The 11,495-nt window shown below is 43.1% G+C and overlaps 1 protein-coding gene across 1 annotated transcript in view; it reads left to right on the top strand.

Annotated features, from left to right (window-relative positions):
* The first annotated feature begins 1,784 nt into the window (after positions 1-1,784).
* The window catches only part of SYT10 (synaptotagmin 10), a 41,038-nt gene continuing 31,327 nt past the window's right edge, over positions 1,785-11,495 (top strand). The window contains exon 1 of the mRNA XM_039708315.1: positions 1,785-2,024. Coding sequence (XP_039564249.1) covers positions 1,874-2,024 — 151 coding nt within the window. The 5' untranslated portion in view covers positions 1,785-1,873. The remainder of the gene's footprint in view (positions 2,025-11,495) is intronic.

Here is an 11,495-nt window from a genome sequence, read left to right as displayed (position 1 = left end):
AAGGAGCTTAGGTCTCAGCCTTTAAATGCAGTCCTTGCTCTCATTAATACCAATTTCTGATTAAGACCCTTTCTATGTATATGTGTCTTCTGTTAGCTTTTGCTAGAATTCTGGGTAAGTCTCAAAGATAAACAGACTGCTTAATTATTAGTTGGTGATGCATGACAGAATTTTGGGAACAGGACTGTAAATGTCACACAGACAGTAAATATGTTCATATTTTGAAGTTTGGATGTAGGCAGCAGTTGCCTTCACTCTAATGAAAATATCTACATACATTTTCATTGCTAGCAAGACTATTTTAATAATTATACAGATTTAGTTCCCTATGAGGGTGAAAGGAGTCTTCAAATAGACCTCCACAGTTCTGTACCCTGCTTAGTTATAGTCTACACATTCTAAGATTTGACAGAACATTTTGCAGCATTAACAAAGGGTTTTGACAGTGCTAGTTTCAGGAAAGGCGTTAAATGGGGAACAATTTCTTTAGTAGCATCTGATATTTCTGAAATAGGTGTTATATCTCTGAAAAAAGTCTCTGTGGAACAGATTTTGTGTTGATGTTGCAGTTTGTGTACAACTCAGTCTACTACTTCCCTAAGATTGTGAAAAGTGCATGTGCATGGATTCATCTGTATAAATGCGTGCTCCTTCAAACCACCAAAAGGCTGGGGTTTAGAAGTATCTTCTGGAGTTTTTAACAAGTATCTATGCTATATAAAATATAGAATTTCAGAATTAAGACTGAAATCATAATTCATTTTCTTATTTTGTAATTCAGCTATCAAAGGATGGTTTTAAAGTTTTCAACTGTTAAACCTGACAGTTTGCTAGAGATATTTATTTACAGGTAACAGATAAAAAATTCAAAATCCAGAGGGGAAAAAAAGCACAGCGGTACAGAAGTTAATTTCTCGTGCCTATGAAACCAAGACACCCAAGCAGCAGAATACAGGCAGTGCTGCTAAGTAAACTGCTGGCAGACACCCTTCCATCTATGCCTAGTTAGAATTAAGCATTGCAAGACATATGTATGATACCGAACTAGAGGAATTTTCCCTCAGGAACAAAAAATTGTGTCAGAATTTCAGTAAGTAGATGAACAAGTTAACAGATGAAGCCTGATTCAGCTCCACAGCCAATAACTGAAACAACCACTAGTGGTATACGCTGCGCTGATTTTTAGAAGTATATTCAGACATACATCGTAGCCGCAACTTTTTTTACCTATAAAATAACCCAACTTTACAGAATTTGTAGAGGAAACAGACCAGACAACCGTAAGGTTCCTGTAACTCCTTTAGAAGTTAAAGAAATTGACTGAATCAACCGTCCGCTGCGGAGAAGCGGAGTGGAGACGGTGGTTTGGTCAATGAAGTTGCTCTGAAGCCCGCGCTGAAGATCAGCGCGCCGAGGTCACCTCGGAAAAAGCGCTGGGGGAAGAACGAGCGGAGCGGTGGGGAGCCGGCTCCGCTTCGGGCTGGCGGCGCGATGAGCGGCCGAGGAGCTGCGCCCCGAGCGCCCCGCTGTCCCCGCTGTCCTCGCTGTCCCCGCTGTCCCCGGGGCCGGGGTCCTGCGGCCGGGAGGGGACAGCGCTCCGCCCACCGCTCCGCACCGAGCGGGGCGGCGGGGCGGGGGAAGGAAAAGTTTCCCGGGGGATGCGAGGGCCCCCCGCCCCCCGCGCCGGGCTGCCATTGGCCGAGCCGCCTGCCGGAGCCCGGAGCCACAAAAGGCGTTGCTAAGTGGATGTTTATTTTTTTTCCCCCTCTGTTTATTTTTCGGTGCCGCTCCGCTCCCCGCGGGAGGCAGCGCGGGTCGGGCGCGGAGCCGTCCCGCGCCGGCCATGGCCTAGCGGCGGCGGCCGGGCCACACGATGAGTTTCCCGGCGGAGGACGGCGTGGGCAGCCTCTGCCACAAGGCGCTGCAGATCATCTCGGAGCTGTGCCTGGGCGGGCAGGTGGAGCGGGAGAAGTGCGCCGGCATCTTCCCCCTGGAGAGCGCCCGGCAGGGCATCGGCGGCACAGGTACCGCGGGGCGGACAGCGAGGCGTGGGCGGCCGGAGAGCGCAACTTTTTCCTTCGCCTTCCCTGCGTGCGGAGGGGGCGGACGGGGTGGGGGCAGGCACGCAGCCCGCTTGAAAATCCGCTCGCTCTCGCAGCCCGCCGAGGCTGCCGAGGAGCGCCGGGAGCGCCGGGCGGGCACCGGCGCTGCGGGGCAAACGTGGGGCAGCGGGCGAGGGTGCGGGCGTGCGGCCGGGGAGCGCGGACAGGTGCCGAGGGGACAGAAATCGCCGCCAGAGACGGCCCCGTACCCGCGCAGCTCGCTCATTTGCCGCTCGCAGCTCCGCTCCGGCAAGGTTTTCCCCACGACGGGAGTTTGTCTGTACGGACAGCCCGGCGCCGGGCTGATGCTGCGTGTGTCGGCGAGGGCTGCGCTCCGTGCTCCTGTCACGGGTGGGCAGCGGGCAGAGGGCTGCGCTCCCTGCTCCTGTCACGGGTGGGCAGCGGGCAGAGGGCTGCGCTCCCTGCTCCTGTCACGGGTGCGCAGCGGGCAGAGGGCTGCGCTCCCTTCTCTTGTCACGGGTGGGCAGCGGTTCCGTGCGCCGGGCGCGCCACGCGTGGGCTGCACCCGCTCTCCCTCTCTTGTCCCCGGCCGTCTCTGCGTTTGGCGAGTGACATTGGGACCCGGGCAACAGGTTGGGCGGCGGGCAGTGCGGGCAGGCAGCAGGGCTCGGGGCGCAGCTCGGCACATCCCGCAGTCTCCCCTTTCTGAGTGGGGCTTGAGCGTTTTGCATCCTCTCCGCTCATCGCTGGGGGAGGCAGGAGAGCCGTCTGACAGGCAGTGGGAACCTGTGGAGTCAGGGCAGAGATTCGGTCTGGCCCAGGACACTTGCCCAGGAAAATTTGGGTAGGGTGGAAGGAGAAAATGTGGGTTAATTTAAACATTCCAAATTCAGAAAAATTGTCATATTGAAACTAAGATTTTGAGTCCTAATAGTGATGCCTTTGATGCCTGATATCTGGATTTTCTGCACCTTTTGGAACCAACTCTGCACTTTTACATTATCCTGTGTGATGCTCTCTGGACACCTTGTTTTCCTCGGCACTTATTTTTAGGACAGGGCTTGAAAGTTGCTCAAAGTTTTGGGCTTAGTTTCTGCTAGGTGGGATTGATAACCTCTACTGTCTATCCATAAATGCAAATTAACAGCTTGCATTATGGCCAGCAAATGCCAAGTGCAAATTAAATTAACACTGGGTCATGTAAAGCAGCAAGTTCTCAGCATGTGCCCCAGCTGCTCTGACGCTGCCACTGCAGCTGATGGGCTTTTGGTTGTCATTTTCTTTTCTTTGAATACCCACATATTTTACTGCAAATTTCGGGTTATTTGTAGTATCTCAGATGAAAATCTCTGTTGTCTGACCCTGCCGAGTCAGCCCAGCACAACCCAGCCACCGGGGCAGGGCAGCAAGGCAAGGAGGGGAGAGGGGGCTGCAGCCTTTCCTCCAGCACGGATCATGAATATTCTGATCACGCTCTGTGTTAGTCTTCATGGTCTGAATGGTAGAAGGTTGAATGAAAACAGCATTACCCTATGGAGCCTGGAAAATTTGGCTCTGCAAAGTCGGTGTATAAACAGGTGAGATATGAAGGACACAAAACATTCCAGGAGGTAAACCAAGATCTGCTGTTTTGAAAATGTGAATCTTCAACACTTGGTTCAATGTTGCATTGTGTATAAGACAAGCTTCTTTTTAAACATTTTTTGAAAGTCAACAATTATCTTGGGTTTCCATTTGTAACCCCTAACTACCTTACAGTTGTTGGATTAGGGAAAAAATATAGTTAACAGGAGCTGGAACCACTGGGTGCCACATCTCAGCTGAATTCCTGAATCTCACTTTTTCCCCTTAAAAGCAAACCAGTATTAGATGCTGGTTGTCAGCTTTATTGAGATGCACAGTATATTGAGCGTTATCTCATTAATAACACTGCTAATGATCATATAGTAATACTCTATAATAATATAGAGTATTAAACATACAGTAATACTCCAGAGGAGAACCAGACACTGTCATTGCTGATAATTGACAATATTTTAACATGTAAACACTTAGGTAGACAAGACATAAATATAACTTGTATCAATTTTATGAGCAGAAATACTCTAAATACTGTTTAAGCTGCAAGAAGTGGTGTCATTGAAAGGTAAGCCATGCCATATCTCCTCTTCAAATCCACATAGAGTTCCTTGTCATCTCTATGGATAAAACTAACAGTGTCCAGAGCCCTGAACAATCACAGATCCTCTTCATTAAAGGTGGAAATGTTAAGTTGATTCCGTTTTCTTCGTCTCAAAAGGATACCTAAAAGTATCACAAAGGTAGAATAGGCAAAAACACTAATGAGATGTCACTAAAGGAGAGAAGTCTAAACAGTACCAAGCCTGACAGAGCTCAAGAAGCATTTGGAGAATGCTTCCAGGCACATGGTGTGATTCTTGGGGATAGTCATGTTCAGGGCTAGGCGTTGGACTAGGATCGCCTTGTGGGTGCCTTCCAACTCAGAATATTCTCTGATTCTGTAAACCATGAGGAGACACATATTTGAAAAGGAAAGAGCAGTGCAAGCAATCTTTCAAAAAGTAAAAGAGCAGATGGTGAAAAGGAAGGGAGACCATTTTTATTTAATATAAGGATAAAAACATGTTCTGGAAGTTGCAAACACTGTGAAATGCAGCCGGAACTGCATTGGTATGGTTATGTTAGTGAGTGTGGTGATAGCTTTCTGCTCAGCTAGACCATGAAAAGCAGCCAAGCTTCTCAGAGGAATTAGCTACTTGAGGCAGAAGATGCATCACCCAATCACAGGCTCAAAGCAAAATATGAGACAATATTGACTCCATGACACAAGAAGTTTCAGAGGGAAGAAGAGATGGTGGGCAGTGACTTTTTTTTAATAGTGTATATGCCTAGATGAGAGAAAGAAGCATAAAAAAGATAAACAAACAAACAATAGGAAGCCGGAGATACAGTCAGAAATAAACATAGTAAGTATGGCTCTGGGAAGGCAAAGTGTAAAAAAATGAAGCAACAAAGCAGAAAGTGACAACAAGAAAGGAGAGATATTCAGGTTTCCTGCCAATAAGGGAGCGGATTGGTTTGCATCAAGGAAATGACTGATTATTCAACAGGTTTTTCCCTCTCAGTGCCAGCACTAACACCTTAGGACCCTCAATTACTGCTTGGGTCAAGAAGGGGTAATCACATTTAGTGTAATGAACAATCAATCTACAGAACTCATAGCAAATAATCGTCATGAGACAGAAAATTTTATAAATTTCTAAGAACTTTAGACAAGTGAATATAGACATCTGCTGTTATATTTTCTGCACCAGTAATGACAAGAACTATTAATTTGCTCATCTCAGGGGAATGCTCAAGTGAAAAGATTAGGAGGCTGTTTACATTTATAGTACCTTTCTTTGTATGATTAGATGACTGTGAGCTTTCTTCGGAAAGTTATAGCATTTTTGGCAAAATGCACAATTAGATGTGCAGCTGTTTTGTTTTTATTTCACACCTCATGTACATTTGGGCACAATAACTAAGATGTAAATTATAAGAGTTTAGGTGGAAAATAAATGGGAGCTGGATGTGCAGGATTTCACATAATAAAATTTATCGCTAAACGTATTAAATTATTAATTTTCTATAACTGTCCCAAACTCATATATGCAACGTGGTTATACCAGTGTCTTGGCTCAGGTTATCTCATTAACAAAGGACTCTAATTAATTTTTCCCAGCTAAGCATCCCTCCTCATTTTCAGTGGAACCAAGCACATCAAAGGTCCCAGTTGTGAGCATTTCTGAAAATTAAGCCAGTTGCATACAGCATAATGAGAGGAGTTTGGACATTCTGCTCTAGGGACACATGCTTAAAATTCATTTTATGTCCTCTGAAAATGGTGGGTACTTTGTGCTCTTTGCCTTTTTTTAAGCCTGCTGGTCATGCAAAACTTTACTCTCTCATTATCAGCTCCCATGGGTGAAAAATGTTTATTACAGAGCTGGAAACCCAGCTCTGCTATAAACATTGAGGGCATATTTTAGCCCACTAGAGTGGGTAGTGAATATCTTGAGAGTGATGTTCACTCTTGCTCCTTTGCTTGTCAGACAATTGATTTTTGAAAGCTGACCATGCAAAGAGCATCAGCTTCTAGGGGATCATTTGTTATTCATGTAAATATTCTACTGACAGTTATTCTGTTAACATAACAGTTTAACCTACCAAGTTTTTAACCCTACCCATGATTTACAATTTGCTATAAAAGTACAGAGGGAGTAAGAAAGCGCTGGAGCATCCTGCACATGACCAGGCTGTAATACAGGCTCACTCTTCCATGGAGAGCAATGTCTTGTGTCCTCTTATTGTAGCTGCCATGTGCCTCCTGTTGGCTGTCAGAAGCTTCTCTGACAGCTCTCAGCCTGCTGGATGGCAGCTGATTTAGTTTACATTTAGTCCTGGTTCCTTTGAACACGCTGTGTTCAGGCACACAGTGCACGCACATCCACAGAGTGAGTTGTGGCTGTGCTTGCACTGCCTGGATCTATTTAGGGGAGGGGGAAGAACAGATTTACCCCACAGAGTGCTTTTAAATTCTGCTCAACTGTGCCAAAGTAAGCATGAAGGGGATGAGAAATGGCTTGGACAAATGTGAAGGCTACTGTGATCAGACTGTCATACAAGAAAGGAGAATTTTTCTTTGTGATTAAGTAACTGTCATGTGAAACAAGTGAGCATTCTGTTACAGAGAAATGAAACAGTGTCTCTGCTAGAGGGGAATGTGAGAAAAATCAAATAATAAACATTTTAACAGCTAACAGACCAACCAAACTATTTACCATACAGTTCATCACCTGGTTAGATCAATGTTACTATCAGAGAAATAAGACTTGGTGGGAAAAGAAGTGCAAGGTTACCAAAAAACATAACTTACAAAATCAGTGTTAAAAAGCTGTGAAAACCAGAAATGCATCTAATTCAGCAGCATAAAGGCAAAACAGGGAGGGTAAATGTACCACTGAGACCAGATTTATTTACAGCAAAACTGAAGGCAGTCACAACAATGCAGACAGCAGCGATACACAGGAAAAACAAGAGGTTTACAAAAGAATCTTACTCTATACACATTTCATAATGAAATACAGGGGGGAAATACAGAAAGATTTGTACCATCGGGTAAATGTACCACTGAGACCAGATTTATTTACAGCAAAACTGAAGGCAGTCACAACAATGCAGACAGCAGCGATACACAGGAAAAACAAGAGGTTTACAAAAGAATCTTACTCTATACACATTTCATAATGAAATATGGGGGAAAATACAGAAAGATTTATACCATATGGAGAACAAATCTGTAAAGATGATGGAGACATAGTGTTTCCCTGGGTCCTGTCATATGTGTGAGATGTTTGTTATATAATGCTGAGTAAGAATAAACATAGCCATGGCAATTCAAAGATGACACTTGAGCTGCATGAACCTCCTTACAGTTTATGGTGAACAGCAGCCCAGTGAGCTCATGGTGTGTTCTAATTCAAAGAGGATAGTGAGGGTTTCTTGCAGACACAGAGATCCTCAAAAGTGTGAGAACTATATGGGACAAAGCATAAGGCTGTAGGTTTTTTTCATTTAATGGAAAGCTAAATGGGCAGGTGTGGGTGTAGCACAGGGTCCCTCCTGTTGAGATTCAGTGAGAGTCAACAAGCAGAAAAGCATCTAGGCCAGAAAGAGCCTTGAGAGTGAAGACCAATAATGTACAGACCCAGCCAGGCAAAAGTGAGACCCATCATCTCTAATATAGCTTAGATAAATTGATTTTGACAAAAGATTAATAATTCTGCTTGCTGTGATCATGTAGTAAATCACAGTGATCCCTGAATTCATTTGTCTCCCCTCCTGTCAGGAAAAAAGCTATCACAGAGTTCTGCTACCATTAAGAAGTGATCTACCAGCCAGAAGATAGTGGTGACTGTGTGGAACAAATTCAGACACCAGAATGAATTAACAGGAAGGGAACACATTCACAATAAGGCCAGAGTAAAAGTCTGAGGAAGATCTTCTAAGGATGCTTCTCCATGAGAACAGGAGAGGAGGTCACACCCACACTTTTAAGTGAAAAGCTTTTTTTTGCATTTGATAGAAGTCAGGTGTTTTGACAGGTTCAGATTGAGAGAGAAAATACAAGACTCTGCACCTGCCACTTTCTGAGGCATGCTAGCACTTTGTGTCCCCATCTGAAGGGATTTGGATGAGACAGGGGTAATTGTGGAAGATCTGCTAATGCACAGTAAAAATTAATACCAGCAAGTTTTTATGTGCTTAAAATTTCTCCAAGGAAAACTGAACAGCAGAAATGATGGGTTGGACCAACTAGTTCTTCTACATGGGGATAGGGGAGATTTATTGGCCCCAGACCTTTTATTATTTATAAAGGCCCTGCTTCCCTTCAAATCCTAGAAAATCAGAGACATTAGTTTATCCGATTGAGCTGAATCCTGGTGTTACACAAGACTTCCTTTATTATGGAAAGGATGAAGTACCTTACAGCTTGATGAACAACAGAACAAATTCAAAGTTAAAGAAAAATATGTTTGAACACAGGTTGCAGACATTGCCTTTTAAATATTCTCAAGAGAACCAAGACCAGATGTAGACAAAGAAATGGGCCAGAAGAGACTAGATCCCTCCTTTCCCCAGGTGTTTCTTTCACCCCTGCTCCTTTTCTGGGAAGAATCCATTCTCTTTAATGTGGTTCATATCAGATGTGTCTGATCCTCATACACCTGGGCATCCACATCACAGCACCGTATGGTGCTTCTCTCTCCACTCAATATCACAGGTTTGTGGAGTATGTTTTTCCAAATTCAGCCTCATGAGGCATATGTTGCCTAAAATGTAAGTGACCTTAATTTGGTTTTAAATGGAAGTCTGCCAATGTGCATGTTTGCAAAAGAATCCATGGGCAGATCTTTTCTGAGCCAAGTTCCAAACAAAAACTTTTTGAAATCCATAGTACCAAACCCAATGCTCAAGACATAAGGATCCATGGGCAGATCTTTTCTGAGCCAAGTTCCAAACAAAAACTTTTTGAAATCCGTAGTACCAAATCCAATGCTCAAGACATTACCTAGCATCCAGAAAAGAAATTTAAAAAGCAACACCATGGGGATGTTTCTGAAGTATTTGCCTGATACAAAATCTGGCTGTCAAGGACACTTTTATGGTAGAAATGTATCAGAGGATGTTTATAAAAATACAGAGAATTTTTGAGGCTTCTCAATAGACATGCCTTTCTTAAATGAGAAATATAAAATTGTCCAAATTTTCATATCCTGAAAGGGTAGTTTTAAACACAAAACCATGAGGAAACAGGATGCTTTTAGTTACTAAATTTTATCAAGACTACAAATACGACATTTAGGACAAAGTTCAGTAAAGGGAGTTGACCAAGAGTGAAATGAAGTCATTGGAAGATCTCCCACTGACCAGAAGGAGATGGTATGAGAAAAAAAGGTCTTCTTGACGTTCCTAAGTACACCAAGCATGACAACAAGAATGGGAAATGCATAATCCCGTAATATTTCTGAATTTTCAGAGGGATGTCATGTTCTGTGTAAATCTCAATCATGGCAGACAATCTGCAATTACCAGTTCAGAAAGAGTTGTGCAAGATTGTCTTTGTTTTCTTTTGGAGCAGTGAGAACATTACTCACAATGTTGACAATTAATGTTGTCCCAGCATTATCTCCTCTGTCCTTAAAAACGTGGGCAGTCTTTGAATTTGTCACCAGTTATATCAAAATAATACTTTGGTATGTGAAGTGCAACCCTGCTCTGATGGCAAATCCATCCTAGAGCACCCACTTTTCTTCCCAATCAGGATTCCTTGGCAGGGATGTGAAGAAGCTCCAGGCCTTCAGAACTTCTTCTTAATGTTCTACATTTTTCAACCAATCTTCCTATAAAACCTTAATATAAGAGGCATATCCAGCCCAACACACAAAGGGTTTGACTGCTCTTCAGATGATTTCACTCTTGACATAACTACAAATGTCTCATAATTGCTCAGTTGAGTGACTAACAGAAGGAAGTCCATTTTTATTTCATGGCATAGTGATTGATTTTCAGCAGCTGTGCAAATAAATGTCATTAACTAGTTTTCCGTAAAGAACTATTTTTTGGTAATTTTTCTTGCCATTCAAATATTTCCTGTATTTGTTGCACTATGAAATTCAATATGTGAGGCTGTTTAATTTATTAATAAAATAGCAAAAAAAAATTGAGACTACTATTGTTTATAGAATTAGTTCCTTATCTCTGCTTGTGAGACTTTCTATATTTCATGGGATTATTTTACAGATATAAAACATATTTTCTGTAAAGATTTTGGGAACTTTTTCAACTTTGAAGTAGCTTAATGGAAATCCAGAAAAACAGCTTAGAGAAAGTTGAAGTACAGGAGTAGGTGTTGAAAGGAGACAAGAAGTTATTTGAAGGCTTGAAAAATGTCTTGCAGTGAAAAACTTAAATTAGAATTGGCTAGAAATGCTTTGATGCAATGTTTTTCAGCTGATAGTATCTATTCATCAAATTGAAGCTCTGCTGGAAGGGATCAATTTTCATATTTCTGGTTTTGAAATGTTTCCAGCAGTTTCAAAGTTGTTAAAACATCCTCCTTCAACATTTTCCAAATGGAAAAAAAACCCTATAATTTTCAGTTCTAAAAGTCTTCCTCTCAAAATATAACCTAATTATGCCAACTGTCCCTAAACTGAGCTGGCAATATTGCAAATCACCCAAAATTGATTTTATTTTTTGTTTTCTTCTCTTTTTTTTTCTTAATTTTTATTTATTTCTGACAGACCATCAACATTTTCAAGAGTTCCACTTTTTGTCACTCCTTGAGAATCGAAAAAAAATTTGGCCAGGTTGCCTGACAATTAGTCTGGTTCAATCTATTAAAGAAAGTTCTTCAGTGAGGCCTACCTCTGTGTGGATATATTAAATTTGCTTTTGACTGTACATTGGGTTTGCCTGGCCAGGTTTTGGTAGCAGGAGGGGAGTTTCTGTGAGAAGCTTCTGGAAGCTTCCCCTACATCCAACAGAACCAAGGCCAGCTGGCTCCAGGATGGCCGAGGTTGAGCCCCCCAGACACAGGGGTTGCAGGAAAATGTTTTTCAGAGGGGAGAAAAAAAAATCTACTGTGTATCAGCAGCTGGAGGAGGGGAGTGAGAATTTGTGAGGAAAAACTCTGCAGACACCAAGGTCTGTGAAGAAGGAGGAGAGGAGGAGCTCCAGGTGTGAGAGTGAGGTGCCTCCCACTGTTGCAGCCCATCCCAATCCCAAAGCAGGTGAATTCCCAAAGGAGGCCATGACCCTTTGAGGAGCCCATCCTGTAGAAGGCTCCTGGCAGGATCTGTGGGC

The sequence above is a fragment of the Passer montanus genome, unplaced genomic scaffold (assembly GCF_014805655.1).
Source record: "Passer montanus isolate IOZ18808 unplaced genomic scaffold, ASM1480565v1 scaffold20, whole genome shotgun sequence".
Taxonomy (NCBI): Eukaryota; Metazoa; Chordata; class Aves; order Passeriformes; family Passeridae; genus Passer; species Passer montanus.
Note: the sequence above shows the minus strand (reverse complement) of the source record. Positions and strands in the feature narration are given on the sequence as shown.